The sequence below is a fragment of the Amphiura filiformis genome, chromosome 8, assembly GCF_039555335.1.
Source record: "Amphiura filiformis chromosome 8, Afil_fr2py, whole genome shotgun sequence".
NCBI lineage: Eukaryota > Metazoa > Echinodermata > Ophiuroidea > Amphilepidida > Amphiuridae > Amphiura > Amphiura filiformis.
In genome coordinates, this window is record NC_092635.1 from 52,074,603 (window position 1) to 52,096,856 (window position 22,254).

Consider the following 22,254-nt stretch of genomic DNA (forward strand, 5'->3'; position numbering starts at 1 on the left):
TCGATTTTAAATTGGGATTTCTTCAAACCCGATTTTCTCGAAAAGTTGTTTATTCGCGGCGCCCCACTATACGCCACTATGGAATACGGACGACGATATGTACTTTTTGCCCTTGAACATGGATGAAGCAAACCATTCAATATAAAGTCTACACCTACAAGGCTTTATCCATTTTCAAGGGCCAAAAGTAAATATGCCGTGTTTCCTGCATGTACTTTTGGCCCGTGAACATGGATGAAGCAACCTCTTCAATATAAAGTCTACACCTACAAGGCTTTATCCATGTTCAAGGGCCAAAAGTAAATATGATGTTTTTCCCGCCCAGTGACGATGTACTGACTATAATCATTACGAGACACTTTATACGCTGGCGAAGTTACGTAATTAATCGGATTAATTACCATAGCAATAGGTGAAAACAATTTTGAACATATCGCGCTGCACTACAAGCTGGTTACACTCATCACCTGTGTATGTCTGCAATCACAGATTGAATACGCTGGCGAAGTTACGTAATTAATCGGATTAATTACCATAGCAATAGGTGGAAACAATTTTGAACATCGCTGCACTACAAGCTGGTTACACTCATCACCTGTGTATGTCTGCAATCATAGATTGAATACAACACTGGTCTTGTCAAAGATACTAATCTTACAGGTGCAAGTGATCAGCATGATATGGTTCAATGCAGAGGTACCGCGTGAACGTATCAGTGCAGCGCGGTATATTCAAAAATGGTTTTCACCTATTGCTATGGTATTTAATCCGATTATTACCATGATTACGTAACTTCGCCAACGTATGCAAGTGCCTGGACAGTTGTCCTATCCATTCGCTGTAGAAAGGTTATCATAGCAACAGATGAATACAATTTTTAACTATCTATATCGCCATGCACTACAACGTTCACGCGGTACCTATGCATTGAACCACATCATGCTGTCACTCGCATCTGTAAGATTAGTATCTTTGAAAGACCGATATTGTATTCAATCTATGATTGCAGCCATACACAGGTGATGAGTGCAACCTGCTTGTAGTGCAGGGCGATATGGTCAAACATTGTATTCATCTATTGCTATAGTAGTTAATCCGATTATGACGTAACTTCTACAGCGAATACATCGAAAGATGCAAATAGCTATTCGATTTGAAATACACCCCCCTATGGAAGACATGACCTTAATCTTTCACACAGGGGGTGTAGATTTCAAAATGGAGTCATCCATTCAGGTAACCTCATTTTAAATTCACACTCCCTGTATGGAAAATTAAGGTCATGTCTTCCATAGGGGGTTTATGCATTTCAAACGGAACTGCCCAAAGTGACGTGAAGTCTGGTGATCTATACCTACATTAATGTAATGTTACATTACGATATCTATGTTAGGACATTTTCATACAACACATTTGATGTTTCAATATTTTATAACATACGCAAAATAGGTTGACATCGTAATCTGGGCACTATAAAATCGTGGGTGAATAGGTGCCGGTTTCTCGAAGCATGGCTAGTGGTCAGGCTTCCTAAGCCACTAAGCCCAATTAGTCCTATATATCAGTTTACAACTTCACATCGAACAAGAAAGGTAAATCAATAAAATGGATCTACATTAGTAGGGCTAGCCTACTGGCTTAGCAAGCCTAACTACTAGCCAAGCTTTGAGAAATCGGACCTTACGGTTCTACCTTTCAAAATCTGTATCATCATGTATATGACATAACTTGGCTGCTAATTCCGATGTTATCCTATGATAATCACCGCTAACATGACAAAGGAAAGAAGACTGGACTAATTACCATTTCTAACATTTGTCGTCATAAATTACAAGGAGCAATTTCACGAATTATCCTTTATATAAAAGCGGTAGTATTCGTCGTCGTAATTTCACAAAATGCCGAATAGCAAATTTGCAACATACTAGACGACTGTGAATAAAATTACCGCCTTCACAAATAGTTTTGTGAGCATAATTCCAATATAATGGTCGATTATATTGGATTGATATTTAGGTAAATTACTATTGCATGCATGGGTGACGTTTGTTTCGTTATGGTTATATTTTATTGTACTTCACAACCCTAATTATATACTGGCTCATCGTAATATTGCACGCTATTATCCTTGTAATATTGCGCAATACAGCGCACTATTCTTCGCGTAATATTGCACACTTTTCTCATTGTAATATTGCACACTATTAACTGTGTAATATTGCACACTATTATCTGTGTAATATTGCACACTTTTATCTGTGTAATATTGCACACTATTATCTGTGTAATATTGCACACTATTATCTGTGTAATATTGCACACTATTATCTGTGTAATATTGCACACTATTCTCCGTGTAATATTGCACACTATTCTTCTCGTAATATTGCACACTTTTCTCATTGTAATATTGCACACTATTATCTCTGTAATATTGCAACCTATTATCTGTGTAATATTGCACACTATTATCTGTGTAATATTGTACACTATTATCTGTGTAATATTGCACACTATTCTTCGTGTAATATTGCACACTATTATCTGTGTAATATTGCACACTATTATCTGTGTAATATTGCACACTATTATCTGTGTAATATTGCACACTATTATCTGTGTAATATTGCACACTATTATCTGTGTAATATTGCACACTATTCTTCGTGTAATATTGCACACTGTTCTCATTGTAATATTGCACACTGTTCTCATTGTAATATTGCACACTGTTCTCATTGTAATATTGCACACTGTTCTCATTGTAATATTGCACACTGTTCTCATTGTAATATTGCACACTCTTCTGGTTTCGATTATATTTTGACAAGTGTGTACAGCTAATTCGTGCAGAAATCAAATTTGGAATTTTAGGAAAGGAAAACGTGAAAGCAAATAATTTAAATTTAAGGCATACAAAAAGTTAATTGTTAGAATTAATACTGATTGTTTTCAAAGTGGGCAAAATTAGGAAGAAAAGAAGACACTATGATTATTGGCGCGGTTACTGCGAGCTATATGCTCAGCAAACACAAAACTCTCCTTCAAACGTTTATTCAAAACGTTTTTTACATTTATATAAATGTCGGGTTATATTGAGATCATGAATACGTTTTTAAAACGTTACTGTACAATATTTTGGGCAAACATTTTTGCAAAATATGTTGTCCATAGTTAATAACATTCTTTAGAATGTTTTGCATCACGTTTTCAAAAATGTTTTATGAATGTTATTAAACGTTTTATACCCTTTATATAACCCGACCTTTAAAACCCTTTTTTTGTAAACGTTATGTTTGCTGGGTGATTATATTAAATATTGCACATAAAAGAACATTTTGCACTTACAAGGCGTAAAGACATAAATAAATTAAAACCCTTAAATAATTTTCTCTAAATCTAAATAATGCGAAATTTGAATTAAAATAATCTCTAAACCAATACAAATGAATGTTGGAATGTTGAACTTAAATTTAAGTCGACTGCTCAGTACCAGAAGTAGGTATTAAAGTGTAATATCTGCCATGTGAGATAAATACAATATACTGTGTGTATTGCCAAATGTTCACAGGGCAGCTATTGCACTTACCCACTTCTGCCACTGAACAGTCGACATTACCTACAATGTACGCTATGGATTTGCGAAACTCCGGGTAATGTTTGCCGTATCACACACAACTCAATAGTGAATAAACCAAAGATAACTTAAACCCAGCCAACACACTACGTTTCCACGACGTTAACTGACGTTGTTCTTAGGTTGTAATAAGGTAACGTCGCACAGTGACGTATTTACAACGTTATTTTAACGAACCTCGACATTATTTTAAAAAGCCTTTTTGAAACATTCGGTAATAACGTAGTATTTACGTTTTCAACACGTGCGACGTTGTTACAACGCTTGACCGGACTAATACTGTACGGACGTTTGAATAATACATTCACAACGTGACGTCCGAAATAACGTTGTCACAAGACGAATACGAGTTCACAAATTTACAAAGTAGATGACTATTATACGACGTTGTAACAACGTTAGATTGTTGGCTAGGAAGTCGTTAACGATGGTCATCCCGACATTAGCAATTATAAATCAATGGTGTAAGTGGCAAGCGAATTGTGGCACACACTTTGGTTTCACAACGTTGTTCTTTTTGTTTACTACATAAAATTGTTTGGGAAAGGTGATAGGCTACGTTAAAGGAGTATTTCGTGATCCTAGCATCCTCTTTTTATGACATTTTTCAGTACATATCCACGAAAAAAGCATATTCCCAAAATTTCAGTTGATTCCGATATTGCGTTTGCGAGTTATGCATGATTATGTGTATTACACTGCTCCATAGACAATACGTTGTAATTTCGTTCTGGTGCACCAGAACGAAATTCAAATTTCACGATATATTTGCTAAACGAATTAATCTGCAAGAAATATTTTGTACATAAACATTATGTAGCCAGAGGTTTCCAGTGATATAAAAATCTCAACTTTTTTTGAGAAAAGTGGGGGATGAGGCTGTGGATCACGAAATGCCCCTTTAAGGTAGCCACTTATTTTCACTCCTGTATATCCTAAACAAAGACAGATGTCATAATTAGAACCAGAAGCCAATAGCGGTGCGTCTTTTGACTGGGATACAAGACTTCATTTGTTGAAATAGGTTAAGATATAAAAACACGGCGATTCAAAATCCCAAAGTAAGATGCAAATTCAGAAGTTGCAGATTGCTCCATTTGATGCCCTATAGCCTAAATTTGTACCAAAGTGTTTTAACGCCGTGATTTCGATCACCGTTTCGTTTCAACAAATCAGGTCTTAAATCAGAACTAAAGGGTATAGGGCATTGGCTACGAGTTTGTACACGTGTCTTTGTTTAGGATATACAGGGAAGAACATTACTGGTATACCTTAATTCTTGTGCTATCTGTATATAAGAATATTGGCTGTGACATTCTCCGGTAGTATTCCGTAGTGTATCCGTCGATAGGAAGTCCTCGATCTGCTTAACCTATTCCTCATACTGTCGAATTGAGATCACTATAAACCGCCTCATGTAACCCGCGATAATATCGCCCTCTATCGTCAGAATAAAAAGGAACTTATTATAGTTATCCAAAGCTCGTCAGTAAGAGAAAAACTGCTATAATCGGAGCCAGATATAAAGATATTAGTTTGCGCCTGACGATCAATCCCCTGAAACTTGTGTATAAATTCATCTGGTGCATTCATCGGAGAAAAGGAATCTTAGAAAATGTCATTTTTTTTCTTTTTCCAAGGCAACAAGCAAGTTTTCCGTAGGCATTGTTGACTATTTACTATTCACTGTTTACTATTATATTACTAAGACCTAATTTTGAGACTCTTTGTATTTTTGATTGAAGGTGCAAAATTAGCCATAATATGGACGCTGTTTTACCGCTGCCTTTTTCAATCATCACAAAAAATCGTAAACAAATCGTTTCTGAGTTTGATTGACAGATGACGTCAGACGTAAACTAGTTCAGTATCGGATTATAAAACTTATTTATCCAAGATAACCAGTGGTTTTACTTTCCATTGATGGTATTGTTGTTATTCATGGTGGGGTTGAGTTTCGTACACAGGTTGTAAATATCATTGAGACTCTTGTTAAGCTTATCTCGGAAGACTTCGGAAAACGTCGTGGGACAGTCTTTATTGGATGTAATGGCGAAAAGAATGTAATCCTCGTGCGGATTGTATGCAGCTCCATATCCATCTTGAACCACTGGGCCGTAGCACATGAATGTATCCAGCTTGGTCATTACCTGGTAGGAAAAGTAATTATTGTGATTATGAATGTCAAATATATGTCACGATTATTATAAAGAAATCCTATGGTTATTAAGTAGATGAGGAGCAATACTACCATCATTGCTTGCACTTATGATGATATTTGGCTCAGTAAAATGATGCTTTTCGGTTTTTTATCATTGTGCATTACAACGGCTCTTTTCAGAGCCACTATCTATGTAAATCGTCGTTACAATGTAGGTCCTACGCCGTATATCAGGAGACTTATACTTAGCTGAGAGACTGCAGTATATATTAATTGTTTCAATGAAAAGGACATGTCTCTGTTCGTCGGTTCATCGGTTCGTGTGGATTATCTTAATTTAAGGGCCAATTCACGATCAAGAGAAAACTGCTATGTACGTGTGGCCCTTGAACATGTTTAAAACAAAATCACCAAGAGGTTACATAGGAGGTTTTGCTTTAAACAAGTTCAGGGGCCAATTACATATTGGAAGTTTTCCCTAACCAACGACATATTGACTTACTTGGCTGGTGGAGAGACTGAAGTAATTGTTTAAATGAATGGACTTGTCTTCAAACATCGGTTCGGGTGGGTAGCCTAATTCATGCGCCAATTCACGGAGAGCAAGGAGATGACAATCAAATCCTTGACCCAATATTGTCTGAAAAATGTATACAAAATGTCAAAATTATAATGAGCGCTTGATATAAATTAAAATGATGATCAAAACGAAGACAATGATAATGATAAATGTACCATTTTATCAATTATAACAAGTAAATGGGATGACATGATATCTACGTATTCTTGGTCACTCTCAAAGGTCCGGTTTCTCAAAGCATGGCTAGTGGTCTGGCTGCCTAAGCCATCAGGCATAAGTCCAATTAATCCTATATACCAGTGCTTAAAATTTTACATCGTACATCATCTAGAAAAATAAATCAATGAAATGGATCCACATTGGTAGGGCTAGTCTGCTGTCTTAACAAGCCTGACCACTAGTCAAGCTCCGAGAAATCGGACCTAAGCTGCCTTTTTCAGTAGTGCTGGTACGATCAGGGATATCCCTGGTACGATGTTCATATTGATTGCAGATTCGCAGTGAGCATCGGTTTATTCTACGCGGATAAAAGTAACAGTTTTGTTTTTGCTGTTTGAAGATGATATCCAAAAAGTAAAATTGAAATGACCTATAGGATAGAATTACCATAACACTCATTCATATGCTTCAGAAATCCGTTAGAAAAACTAGATTTTTGTTGAAATAGAAATCTCCTACTAACCTGTATGCAGAAATCTGTCTGTGTTTTGATTGCTTCACGTAATAGTTCCAACTTTTCGTATTCCTGCGTATGACAAATAGAATATCGATAACATATACGGTAATTATACCGAGATTTACTAAAGACTCGGCTGCCGAATTCCCTGCGGCTTTTACTAGACTGTCATACATATTATATAGATAAACAGCTAAAATGTATCTTCAATATCCTCATCAAAACAGATTACTGCACTACGAGTCAAAATAGCATCATTTCCAGTGACGCGGCTCATTGACCACCATTCAGCAATCATATCTCAACATTTGACCTCAAGATATGGAGTATGAGTTTTTGTACCCAATGCATTGATAAGTCATCCAATGACTATAAAAACAATATCATTGTGGTTAAAGCTCTGCGTAAAAAGTCCAAGTTTTCAGATATTTTCTCAAATTATCAAGAGCTATCTCAAGAATCACTGAACCAATACTAGGCTTGTTTGTACTCATTTTAATGCATTTTTCATGCTGATTCCAAATATGGTCATGAAAAGTTACAATTATGAAATTTTTGAATTTAAAAAAAATTGAAACTTGTCGTCTGCAGTCGACACCCGCATGAACTTTGTCCCGACGGATGAGGATGTTTGAAATGTTTGAAATCCTAATGCCGTTATACAAACATTGTTATTATATTAGATTTGAACTATGTTTTCATGACTAAATTATTTTGTCCTGACTTGTTTAGATTAATGTTGCTGTTCCTCGCCAATTATCATTACAAGAAATTAAGACGTATCCTTAGGCTATATCGACTACGTACCGCGGGTTTTTTTTATTTCACATAATGACAATTCAGTTTTATTATTGTCATCGCTGGTCTTAATGGTCAGTGTTGTACAAGTTTACGAGTTTAGCAATATACTGCACCATTTGGCTATTCGGTTTAAAATCTGCCATATACCTGTGGAAGATTTAAGAAACGTCTTCTACAGAGGGAGCATGTTTTTCAAGTGGAATATGTATATTATATTGCTTTACTTAAATATCGTACACAACTAGATTGGGTATTTTAAATTGAAATTACCCAATATTGTCTATTTTATTTAATATCCATACTCCCTCTGTGGAAGACTTTACAGATAATCTTCCACAGGGTGGGTGTGTATTTCAAATGGAATTGCCCTGTTTCTACCATAAGACGAGAACGATTTAGAAACATTAGAAACGACAATCAGAATATGACCATTTATAGTAGCTTGGAATATTTGGAACTTTCCATTTTGAATTTTTTTTAAATCTCTTGTCAGCATGGCAGTTGATGTTTACAGCAGGACTTTGACTGTGTAACTTTCAGGATATGAATGGCAAGTTTACAAAGTTTGAATTAAATATTTTACTGGAACTTATTTTTACAACTTGCTACGTTGCGTCTGATACCACCAGACTTCATCAGGCAACAGACCCACTGGGCTGGTCATGTGACACTTGAAGACGACCAGGGATCGTTTTGATGGCCCGATCCATGCGTGAGATAAGTTGTGTCTCAGTCACCCTTTCTTGTTAGATGACGACTGCTCTATTCTCTCCCATGAAGACGATCGGGCCATCAAGACGATCCCTAGTCGTCTTCTAGTGTCACGTGACCAGCACGGCGTATCCGTTGCCTGATGAAGTCTGATGGTATCAGACGCAACGTAGCAAGTTGTAAAAATAAGTTCCAGTAAAAGATTTTATTCAAAACATTGTGATTTTAACGACTGGATGACTGAGAATATTCACTATAATGGCAAGTTTAGCTTTATACCTACTGCTGAACAGACAGACACATCCCATATTATTTTATCCCTGGACTTACAGTTGCTGGTCGATCTCCTGTCATGGCTCTGGCAAATTCTAATGCTTCAACGGACGCAGCTCTGATGTTGTCTACTCTACCCTCTTGAAATCGTCGTGTGGAGGCGCTTTCGTAAGTTGCTGTGAGGTGGCCATAAATTCTAAGGAAAACAATGGACGAATTATATACATTACAGTACGCCGTGTATTACAAGTCTTGCATTAAACCAAAACAGTACTATAGATGGGAAATTGTGTTCTTTTGAATTGAAGACCTGAGCGCAAGAACACCGTAAGTCCACTTGGCCCCTCAACATGTATACAGTAAGGTTACGTATAGTTTCTTAGGGTTTTATAATGTTTAATACATGTTCCAGGGTGAAACATCATGAAAAGTTGTGAAAGATTTGTTTTGGCCCCTGAACATGTATAAAACATTACCAAACTATACGAAACTATACACAACTTTAGTGTATACATATTGAGGGGCCAAGCGGACTTACGGCCATCTTGCGCTCAGGTCTTCAATTTGATATCTCATCTAACCTCTTCGATTTGAATTAAGGAAGATATGATCATTTGAATAGCAAAATCATTTTTGGTTCAAGCAAATTCAACGATACCTTTTGCTTGAGATGTACCGTAATATAATATGCTTCGGTTGTTGACTAAAATACTATCACCCTGAGGTCCGTATGCACAAAAGAGTTCGACCGGGTCTAAAGTTAGACCTGGTCTAAGCAGAATTTAGTTCCACCAGGAATGGACCTTTACTCTTATTTCCTTCCTAAAGTAGCTAGCAAATTTTAAAGATTTAAATGCAAAGTTCAAAAATAATGCAAAAGAACTTAAGAAAATGTAAAGGAAAATGTCCTTTCTCCTGGTATTAAATTCAACTTAGACCAGGTCTAACTTTAGACCCAGTCTAACTCTTTTGTGCATACGGACCTCAAAGTCTAAAATAAGCTTGTTTCTGTTGTTTTAACCAGTCTTCATTTATTTGATTATATATGTGATTGTTAATGTCTAGATGTAAATTTGGGATTTATTCGGATAAAGTTAATTAAATTGGGCTGTTGTACTATCATACGAAGATAACATAATTATTGGAAAATGTTACCAATCATAAAATCGACATCCAGTTTGCGAAATTGGGTAACTTGTTATATGAGGTGTGATAAAGGAAATGTACGTAGCGATTATCACTTCAGTGATAGACAAGGACCTGTCAGCCTAAGCACATTGGCCTTTTTGAAGTATGGGGGGCACAAAAGGATAGGGCGTACTTTGGTATGGGTAATCTTTTGTATGCTTCTCAGCTGACAAAAGATTACCCATATCAAAGTACGCCCTCTCCTATTGTGCCCGCCATATTTCAAAAAGGCTTATTATTATGGGTTAGGGCGGTTACAGACTTTTAGTGGATGTAGAATATTCGATGAAACATGTCGTCGTTATTTAATCTATTCCCGTTTTATTTCCAGCAATGTTAACTTCTAACGGATGATTGATGACGTAAAATTGAGTATGTTTCCATCAGACAGTGTGCATAACATAATTGATTTTACGTTTGAAACATTCGTTATTATAACGAATATATCCTGGATGATCATTCTCATGCCTGGTTGTAAGTTAAGCATTACTGGAAATAGAATGGGAATAGATTAAATAACGAAGACATGTTGCATCGAAGATTCTACGTCGAATATACGAGTCTGTATGACCACTAATATATCAGAGAGTGCATTTAATTTATTTAAATGAAGCGCCTAAAATTAGCTGGGCGGTAAATAACTTTACTCCGTTTGCGCTTCAGAGCAACGGACTGGAACTTATTGTGTCCGATTTGTGTGCTCACTTATTGATACTCGTCTGTTGTGTAACACGTTTTATACGCTGTCGGGTTAGTTACCAATTAAATAGTGGAGCCCTTTAGTTCGAAACAATGGGACCACTTTTATGATTAGCCTGGCGGCAAATCAAATCGGCATCAAAGGAACAATGCGTTACGCAATCTATTGTTTCTCCATGTTTAAGTAACCTCCTTGCTTCAGACCATTGTATCATAACTTTGGATACGTGACAACAATGGTACCACTTTCTCAAGTTAAACATGACTTTGTTTTCATCACTTAAAAACAGTTGCCTGCTGGGTAAAGCATTAATATGATGTCAGATCTGTAACCAATATAATGGTGGAAGCCTTTTGTCGAAACAATGGAACAATGCGTTAGGTGATTGTCTAACCATATCTAAAAAAAATCCTTGAGGTTGAGCACTTCCTATAGACGAATCCAACGAGCCAAGTCATGGTCAGGATTTGGTCGGACATCTTTGGGTAGCCGCTAGCACCAACCTGGTGTTTTGAGCGCCCAATTGTGCAAATAAAAGCCGCCTAACACCTAGAGAAGATGCAAGGACGAGGAGGGTTAATAGAATAATAGCTAATAATATAATAATGGAGATAATTCCGCAGGTAATCCCGTCGCATCTATATTCATACATAGTCCTTTTGTTTGCAAGTACATCAATGCATAGATACCGCGCACATGCCGCGTGTAGTTAATCCGATTATTATGTCACTTCAACAGCGAATAGACCAGCTGTGTGTTTTGTCGAAGAGAACTGTATTGTGTTGTAAACTTTAATCTTTCTTTTGTCTACCTGTGTTTTCGCGGAAGGTGTAAAACGGGTGATGGAATGCAGTTTAAAATTTCCGCCAAGGCCGAATCATTTCACATTTTGAGTGCATTGTACCTGACGGCTACCCAACTAAATAAAGGCTGCTAGTCAGGTGTAGGAATGCGTGAATTTGGATTCCTCTATACGCTGGCGAAGTTACGTAATAATCGGATTAACTACCATAGCAATAGGTCAAAACAATTTTTGAATATACCGTGCTGCACTGATACGTTCACGCGGTACCTCTGCATTGAACCATATCATGCTGATCACTTGCACCTGTAAGATTAGTATCTTTGAAAAGACCAGTATTGTATTCAATCTATGATTGCAGACATACACAGGTGATTAGTTCAACCTGCTTGTAGTGCAGCGCGATATGTTCAAAATTGTTTTGACCTATTGCTATGGTAGTTAATCCGATTAATTACGTAACTTCGCCAGCGTATAAACGCACATTTTGACATCAGAAGCAGTCAAGTTAGCTCAATCGATATTGGCGTTAGACTCCAGTGCATCGCGTGTTGGTGTTTGAAGGGTTTTTTTAACAACATGGCATAACTGGGCAGAGACAGCAGAGACAGCAGAGACAAAAAAAAATCATTTATAAATTTATTTATTTTTATTTATAAGCACCCAGAAAGCAATTAACCTCCCTCCTTGGTCTAATGGCTGAGGCAGGAAGAGAATTCCATTGGGCTGCAGATGGTAGAAATGATTTCATGGCTGACAAGATTTGATCTTGGGACTTGTACTGCTAGGTCATGGGATCTCACAGACCGCCGCAACCTGGTGTCATGGACATGGATGTCAGGCATCAGCTTTCATAATAACTCGGGGGTCTCCTTGTAAAACATACGATGGAAGAGGGTGGCTGCTACAACTGCTCTGCGGTGGCTCAATGGCTGAATACGATTATCTTCATACTCATCCATCGGCAGACCAATGGCACGCTTAGCTCTATTTTGGATGAAGTCAAGCTGTGCTAGTGAGGTGAGGTGGGGGTTGCACCAATCCTAGCACTGCTAGCATATTCCATTTTTGATCGTATCATGGCCTCGAGTTCGAACACAGGCGCGTTCCCTGTTTGTTGTCTTGAAATAAACTTCCCCTGGGCAAGGCACTGCTGATTGTTTTGATTATACCCGTACGAGAACTCTAGGAACTGATCCTGGCTGCGACCTTCTGTTCTGGTATGTATACAGCGTGCGCTTCTTAGCTGCAAGTCCCCGGTGCAAGTCCCCGATTGTTGGTAAATGGTTTATATGATGTGTCTGTCTTGGGTCACAATGGCTAGCCAATTCATGTAAAGTGTGCTGAGACTTGTGGGTTTATGCCTGCGCGTAGCGCAATATAAATGACTCGTGTTTTCTATGTTTTTAACCAAGACTGAATCGTCTATACCAGATAAACAAAATAAGCACATTGCACACATTTTAAATATAGCAGTATTAAGTATAGCAGTAATAGCACAGGTAATTATTGATTACTCAGTGAAATAATTTTCAGTTGTGTTAAAATTTGTAATCAGTTTTTGATGAACTACGCAAAAAAAACCCACGTAATATTTAATGACCGGTTGGCCACCTATGAACCCTGTAAGTGGAGTACTCTATTCGATCTGCATATCAATGCATACTGACTCTTCTTGACCTTCACAGGGTTGCAAGTAAATTAAATGAGATGCCAATTTATTAGATTGTTTCTCTCATATTTGCCCCGGGCTGGACGAAAGCTGTCCAATTGAATGCGTGCGACCTTGCAAAAAAGCACCACAATGTTTTAAGCAATATTGCTCGTGAATATGCGCGGGAAAGTAGTATCTTGAAAAAAAGGGAAAAAAAGAGACTACCAGAGGCAATACCAGGTGTACAGTACAATTATGAGCAGAGGTAATTTACCAGGATGCTACTTTAACTCTTTCCACGCGGGTGTCGACTGCAGACGACAAGTTTCAAATTTTTTAAATTCAAAATTTCAGAAATGTAAATTTTCATGACCATATTTGGAATCAGTATGAAAAATGCATTAAAATGAGTACAAACATGCCTAGTATTGATCCAGTAGTTCTTAAGATAGCTCTTGATATTTTGAGAAAATATTTCAACACCTGAACTTTTTCCGTTGAAGCGCATGCTAGCACGCAGAGCATTAAACTTAGGGTGAATACTGTTGCATGATATTGTAAATCGTGTGATGGATGCATTTAATTCAATGCATGTTTCGTGAGCTCTAATAATGAATATCATGTGATATTCCGTGCGTAATCACGTGATTCCTTCGGGCTTGGCTATTATTTCTCAACTGATGCAGGCGTAGGTCAGATTGAAAGCTTTTCATACATTTGTTGAAACTATGGAATCCACAATTTTGTCTCAAAGCAACGTCAGAATCTACTATGTCTGCATAAAGTACTTTCTTTGTTTTTCCCAGCTAGGACCGGATGAAACATTTGCGCGAGAGTGATATCTTGACAAGCTTTGTCACTCATACAGGTGGAAACACAAAAGTCTACAACCCCAGACTGGCAAAGATTTTTTACTTTGTTCCTAATGATCGGTACTCCTTTCTTTTCCAATCCTCCAAAAAAACAAAAGCAGCATCCTGGTGCCCCGGAGAATCAGACTCTCCGAAAAAAAAACCCAACAACAACAACAACAACAATAAAAACGATTAGCCGGAATAGTATAAGTATAAAAATGTCTCAGGAACGACACATATGTCGCGATATATTCCTATCTAACAAAATGTCTTAACTCGTTGTTAACCCAATAAATAATATACAATTGGATTAGGTTCTGTTTTAATTTACTTTAATGAAATCACTAGTAATTAATAATAGACAATTGAACTGTTTTATAAGATAAGGAAGTAGGCGATCATTTATAGATATCGTATAAACTGTATAATCAATCAATGTTCATGGATATGACGTATAGACGTATTAGTAGGTATATCACAGACACCCAGCAAGCAAGCTTTTCGTCATCACTTTACAACCCCAAATCCAATTATTTATCGTACGTCAATTTTCGGCGAGTCACTACATGTGATTTCTAGCTGCCCAGAAATGTCGTTTGTTATATTGCCAAATTCACCACCCACGCATATTGAGTAACCAGGCCATAAAGGTATCAATCAAAAAAATGTAATCCTTGTGATACAGGGGAAAGAAGAATTACGCATCGCATACTAGCACATTTAAACATGAATTTACAAATGGAAACATAACATGCATAGGCAGATATACCAGAGAAAAAACTCCGGACATACCTGCCTGTGCGGGGACTTGAACCCCAGACCTCTCGCTTGTCGGGCGAGCGCTCTACCACTGAGCTACACAGACTGTCCCTGATAAACAGGACTCAAGTCTGGTACTTATGGATATGAGCAGTCAATGGTGAACAGTACAAACAACACATTACATACCAGTGTACGAGATCAATTAATGATGCTTACCCGCCAGCCTAATATAATCATACAAACAGAGGAAGAGGCTTACGCATCATACACTGGAACATGGAAACATTCAAACATTACAACTAGTGCACGAGATCAAATTAATGATGCTTAATCGTTATTCTTAATATATCAATAGGGGAAAGAAGAATTACGCACCACACACTAGCACATTTAAACATGAATTTACAAATGGAAACATAACATGCATAGGCAGATATACCAGAGAAAAAACTCCGGACATACCTGCCTGTGCGGGGACTTGAGCCCCAGACCTCTCGCTTGTCGGGCGAGCGCTCTATACCACTGAGCTACACAGACTGTCCCTGATAAACAGGACTCAAGTCTGGTACTTATGGATATGAGCAGTCAAGGGTGAACAGTACAAACAACACATTACATACCAGTGTACGAGATCAATTAATGATGCTTACCCGCCAGCCTAATATAATCATACAAACAGAGGAAGAGGCTTGCGCATCATACACTGGAACATGGAAACATTCAAACATTACAACTAGTGCACGAGATCAAATTAATGATGCTTAATCGTTATTCTTAATATATCAATATACAGGGGAATGAAGAATTTCGCATCGCACACTAGCACATTTAAACATGAATTTACAAATGGAAACATATTAACATGCATAGGCAGATATACCAGAGAAAAAACTCCGGACATACCTGCCTGTGCGGGGACTTGAACCCCAGACCTCTCGCTTGTCGGGCGAGCGCTCTACCACTGAGCTACACAGACTGTCCCTGATAAACAGGACTCAAGTCTGGTACTTATGGATATGAGCAGTCAAGGGTGAACAGTACAAACAACACATTACATACCAGTGTACGAGTTTCTTTCATAAACTTCTTTCCCTAGTAACCAATGCACGGTAGAGAAACCCTAAATCCACGTATTTGGAAAAACAGTGGCATGATCGACGGGAATTATATATAATAAACATAATTTTTCACCAGGTTCGCCGTCGGAAATAATAAAGGAGACAAGTAGAAAAAGTGATCCCGCCTGGGAATCGAACCCAGGACCTCAAGTTTACAAGACCTGTGCCTTAACCACTTGGCCACGGGAGCTTCATGATTAGGCTGGTTGCAATTCGAAGCATTCGAACCTAATTGTTTAGGCTAATTGTCTTTGGTATGATGTCCTAGGTTCAATACCCGGTGGTGGATATTTGTTGGGGTATTGATTTAGAATCTCAAGAGAATTCACGCGTAACATAATTGTAACAACAGACGAATGACTATTCAGCAGTCTGCCAAAATCATAACGATATTACGATATTATTTGCTGTTATATGCATGTTTTCATTCTATACAATGCATGTCTTGTTTTCATTTCATTTCATTCGGCTGCGAAGCAGGCGACTACAAAGTTTCTCCATGTACTACGATCTGAAGCCAAAGTGGCAATGGCATCTGGCAGTAGAAAGTTGTCGAAATCCCCCAACAGTTTTTGCACATAAGACAAGTAGGGTGTTCTTTGCCTTCCAGGTCTTCTTTTACCATGTAATGGGGTGTAGAGAGCATATCTTCTGCATGATTCATCTTCCTGCATCCTCAGGATATGTCCCAGGAATCGTTATAGTTGTAGTGATCTGACAGAGTTGATAAGAGGCACAGTGTTGGTGATGGTATAGACCCTTTCGTTACTAACATGGTCAGTGCGCTTGATGTTCAGCATTATCCTGTAACATGATGTACCAAAAGCGTTGATCCTATTTTCCATGTCAGTAGATATCACCCAGGACTCGCAGCCATAGAGCAATACTGTAACACAAGTGGTGTGAAACAGCTTGACTTGTGTTGCAACAGTGATTGTTGGACTTCTCCACAGGTGCTCCAGTTTCCAAAATGCATACCAAGCAAGCGCCTTCCGTCGGGAGAGGTCACTGGTGCTAGAGCCCATCATGGAACCAAGATATTTGAAATCAGTGACATACTTGATGGGTTCTCCGTATACTTGGAGTGGTGTATACATGAGTAAAGAATTCCTGTATACAGGGTGTCTCTGAAATAATTGTACCGTTAGCAGAATTAATGTTTTAGTATTTTAATGACAAAAGAAACGAAGGGTACCGTTCGTAAGTAAGTTGAGTGAAATGGAACTTACGACTCGTAGTAAGTTACGAAAGATTTCGAGACGTGTGAAGATTCGTAAAGTTTAGTGAAATGAATCCGGTCTTTGCAAATAGGTGTACGCTATGTCACATGAAATCATACATATAGCAGCTATGGATATTTTCCCGCGAAGTCATCGAGTTTTCTCAAATTCACGTCAAAAATCCATCGTCAGCTATTTCTATCTCCATAATGTGTTTCATATGTATTTTATTCATATTTCTTTGAATTCGTATCCTTTAAAAGTTTGCCCCAAACGCTGAAGGAGGACTGCACAAATATGCCGTATATCCTCTACTTTATTTTGTTGTAAATAAAATAGTCAAAAACTTACTTCAAGAGTATCGTCGGATTAGTGAGCCTGCTTCCAATTGGAATGGGTTGTTGAAATAATTAGAACACGCACAGGTGCAATTTTTTTAATGTTATATCACTCATCTCAAAAGCTGAGATTACTGACACCCACTTAATTTGCTGGTAATCGGTAGGAGTGACACATGTTTAATAAATACGTCTAGAAACTGTGTTCTCAATAGCATCATATATTTATTAATTATTTATATATTTATCGAACTAGTAATGAAACCATTAGATTGAACTGGATTTAGTTATTCTTCCAATTCCATAATTCAAATGTCCCCTGGCTGGCTGTTGAGTGGTTGTATGCTTAATGCGACATGTATTTCTTTTATTCTCCTATCGTCTTTGATCAAGCAATGAAAATAAAATGACCTGATTTTGTGAAATGATAATTTGTGAAACAACGTGTTTGTCAGAAGTTTTATTTTTATTTTGCGATACACTTTTAGGGAAGGTTTATTTAAACGAGAACCGGTATTCAATAGTTGTTTGTTGCTAATTGTTTTGCTGTTATTCCATGTGCGTTAAGCATTATTAAAACAAATGTATTTCAACGCAAAAGTGTTGTTTTTTGATTATCTAAAAAATAGATGGCTACAGACATTACAAATAGGTGTCTGCTCCCAAATTAACGCGGTAATTTAGAAATAAATATCACAGCAGATGGTTATATACCACTAATAAGCCTGGGCAATGCATAAACATACGGCAAGGAACTATTTGTTTGTGTGGCATCTGAAAAGGCTGCTTCTGTACCAAAATTCATCCGCACGGCACCGATTTTTATTATGCGTTCTACTTGATTATAACTTTTACCGTTGAGGGCACACTACCATTTTTATAGTATTTACGGTTCAGTGCGTTAAAACAAGAAAAAGTCTGATCATTTTTGAAAAAAGTTTTGTTGGAGCTTCAGTTTTTAATATTGAGGTTACAGCTTGCCAAAGTTTTGATCATTTGGCATCTAAAGCATCTAGTTTCATCTGGTATTCATAGTATCGTTGGCATTTGACTGTGAGAGTTCATAATATGAGAAATTCCGCTCGAAATTAGCCATTTTGCTATTAAAAAACTGTGTAATAGACAATTAGTGGTATTGAACCAGACACTGCATGGATGTAGATATTTGTAAATGTTTTGAATCAGTCTGCTAAATACCGCGTCTGCGAGTACTTAACACCATGAATAAAATCGAGCTACTGATTGGCTACAAGAAGGGTATAATGATTTATTGAGCCAATCAGTTGTATAGACGAATCTAAATTCACGCATTCCTACACCTGACTAGCAGCCTTCAGTTGGGTAGCCGTCTGCTACAATGCACTCAAAATGTGAAATGATTCGGCCTTGGCGGAAATTTTAAACTGCATTCCATCACCCGTTTTACACCTTAATACATAATAATCGGATTAACTACACGCGGTATCTATGCATTGATGTACTTGCGAACAAAAGGACTATGTATGAATAGATGCGATGGGATTACCTGCGGAATTATCTCTATTATATATATTATTCTATTAACCCTCCTCGTCCTTGCATCTTCTCTAGGTGTTAGGCGGCTTTTATTTGCACAATTGGACGCTCAAAACACCAGGTTAGTGCTAGCGGCTACCCAAAGATGTCCGACCAAATCCTGACCATGACTTGGCTCGTTGGATTCGTCTATAGCTGAGCTGAAATATTTATAAGCTCTATTCTAATTGGTCACTCGGATGAAAATATTGCGAAAATAACCAATCAGAAACGTTGTAAGAACGGTAGTAATTCTCAGAAGATTAATAAATCAGGCAAATATATACACTAGGATCCACAACATGCTCATCTATTAGGGGCGCAGTTCTTTAACCTCAATACATTTGTACATTCATTGAATGACCTTTGAAAATTTGGGTACAAAAACTCATACTCTGCAACTTGAGGTCAAATTTTGCACCATGATTGTTTAATTGAGGTTAGAGAACTATGTCATTGGGATGAGGTCATTGTGATAGCAGTCTCTTACCTATAATGTGTGTACTGGAGACAGATTTGTATGAATGCATCAGGACTCATATTCTGAGACTTGGGGAAGTTCTTGCCATACTTAGTATACCTCAGAAGTTTTAGATCCAAATTGGCAACTGCTCTGTAGAAACATAAAACAACCAAAAAGATAATTATTAGTCATAACAAGAATTATCTTTAAAAAAGACAACGCTATGGATGAAGATAATGTTTCATAATTTTGCATTGACAAGTACTTGGAATGCTAGAAATTTTTGTGTGTGGCACTACTAACCTGGTGGGAAATATCGGTATATATTGGTAAATACTACCAATGACATACTAGGAAGTACTCAGGAAATATCATGTTGAAAGCTGAATTGAAAAATGTGTGCTAAATAGGTCTACATTTAAACTCATACTTGTAACAATGGGCCTAATGGAAAACACATCAACCGAGTTTCACGACAATCGAACAATCTATATTCATTCAACCTAAGAATATTTGCTGCTCAATGGTGATCATATTAACCAAGTTTCATGACAATTCAACTATCTATTATCTGCGTATGAGTGTAATGTCTCAAAATAGATTCCATGTATCATGTAGTACACCCAATTTACTATTTACCCCATGTACCATTAAAAGTACAGAGTGTTTCAGAAAGATTTGCAACGGAGCTAATTTGGGTTCATTTGCTTACTAACTTGCAAGGATTTCCAAATCGAAACTCAGAAACACAAAGTACAGGACACATCGACATATCATTATATATTTTTTTAAACAAAAACGCATCTTCGTTTGTATTCTTTTATTTTATTGTGTGTGTGACACTGATGAATTTAGTGGAAATCGCTGGATTTCATAAACAACATAATTATTTATGATGATGATTAGAAAAGGGCGCTTTTGGAAAAAAACAACTTTGTATTTCTGAGTTGGATATTTATCCTCGCTTGTAAGCAAATGAACCCACACTACAATGGAAAAAAAATGTACTTGGAACATTTGGCACACTTTGTCGAATTTCCGTGCAAAATTTGTTATTATTATGGAAATGAAATATATAATGTTTTGGAATCTACAACAATGATCTACCCTTCCCCTTTCCCCCAACAATCAATGTTGGAACAGATTGGGAAACTGCTGAAGACATAGGCATTTCTCAACATTGCATGGAGGAGAGGGGGTTACAGTTTTCCGTTCGTACACGAAAGTGTCCCAAGACTGTTTCCAAGATTGTAGCTCCGCTACCAAACTTTTATAAACACCCTGCATTGATTGACTTTTGAAAACTGGTTTTGCTTTATTAACCAGAGTCAGGAAAATGACATTAATTTCCTGTGTGTAAATGTTTTGTATAATTGTTAAAAGACATGATGTAACTATAAAAATATAAGAAAAATAGTGTCTATACCATTTTCACCTTGTTGTGGCAGTGACGTCAACGCGTTGAGGCAGATGTTTCGCTTACGCATCTATATGCGGCTTCTTTAAGCGCGTGCGTATGTAATAGCCTGAGTCCCTCGGCCCCGATCTCGAAACAATAAACATTGCAGAACAAAATGGCGTTTCTCGTTTCTCACCTGCAAGCACAACCCGATGACCATCGGTAAGCAATTGAAGGACTGGTGGATCAAGCCTACGTATGTAACAGTGTTTGAGCGAACGCTAGCGATTTGAGGCTGGCCTAATGAAAGGAGCAATGACGTCACTAGCTCAAAGGTGATAAATTGTATAGATAACCCTTTTTATTTAGAAATATCCGATTTTTTAGTTTAAGGCCCTAAATCCTTCAAAAATAAATCCATACTATCAAAAGAATATCATCTTTGAAATAATGCTAGAATAAAAGTCATAAATTCTTATTCTTTTACAGTTAAAAACTAGGTTATTGAACATGTTGAAACCGAAAGTTAACCATAAATTGTGATAATACAAGAAATGATATATACGACAAATCCAGGTTGGGTTGAATCTAGTCTCTGTATTTGAAGCAATTCATCAACACAGATTTGAAATTTTCTCATGTTTTACAAGAATTCAATTTTGTATAGTTGATATTCCTGATCACAAAGGGCTTTTTATTTGGACTATTCCAGTTGAAATCCGTACACCCGCTGTGGATAACATGACCTTACGTAAGCGGGGTGTAGATTTCATATGGAGTGAGTCACCCATTCAGGTAACCCCATTTTAAATTCACACCCCTGTGCGGGAGATTAAAGACATCTCTTCTGAGGGTGTATGGATTTCAACTGGAAAGACCAATTATAAGCATAACGGAGGAACTATTAAGTTCTCAAACCCAGGGGAAACATTTCAATTTATGAAACTTAACTGTAAAATCATTTTGTATCTGTTAACTGCTATTAGCACAATTATAGATTTGTGATATTTTATTGGTACAGTATTTTAGATGTATCCTATCCAATAAACGTTTATCGTTTCATGTGTGCTATTCAGTTGAACTCCACCCCCTATAGAACACATGACCTTAATCTCCCATACAGGGAGTGTAGATTTCAAATAAAGTTACCCATTTAGGAAACCCATTTTGAAATTCACACTCCCTGTGTTGTCGATTAAGGTTTTGTTTTCCATAGGGGTGTATGGGTTTTAACTGAGATAGCACATTTAGATTCATGGTCACATTAAACTAGGCTAAAAGTCACTTGGGATTTATTCATTCGAGTAACTATTAAGATTTACAGAAATTCATAATTGACATTTTTATCGAATTACTATAGTAA

General features: G+C 37.3%; 1 protein-coding gene and 1 non-coding gene across 4 annotated transcripts in view; both read right to left on the reverse strand.

The window, feature by feature from the left end:
* Window positions 1-2,597: 2,597 nt before the first annotated feature.
* Window positions 2,598-22,254, reverse strand: part of LOC140159199 (choline O-acetyltransferase-like) — a 151,997-nt gene continuing 132,340 nt past the window's right edge. For all 3 annotated transcript variants that reach the window (XM_072182588.1, XM_072182587.1, XM_072182589.1), the window contains 5 exons: window positions 19,520-19,642; window positions 8,897-9,035; window positions 7,061-7,123; window positions 6,301-6,438; window positions 2,598-5,787 (listed from right to left, as the gene is read on the reverse strand). In XM_072182588.1, coding sequence (XP_072038689.1) covers window positions 5,548-5,787; window positions 6,301-6,438; window positions 7,061-7,123; window positions 8,897-9,035; window positions 19,520-19,642 — 703 coding nt within the window. In that variant the 3' untranslated portion in view covers window positions 2,598-5,547. The remainder of the gene's footprint in view (window positions 5,788-6,300; window positions 6,439-7,060; window positions 7,124-8,896; window positions 9,036-19,519; window positions 19,643-22,254) is intronic.
* On the reverse strand, window positions 16,034-16,107 carry Trnat-ugu (transfer RNA threonine (anticodon UGU)). Its single transcript has one exon. It is a non-coding gene; the product is annotated as a tRNA-Thr (tRNA).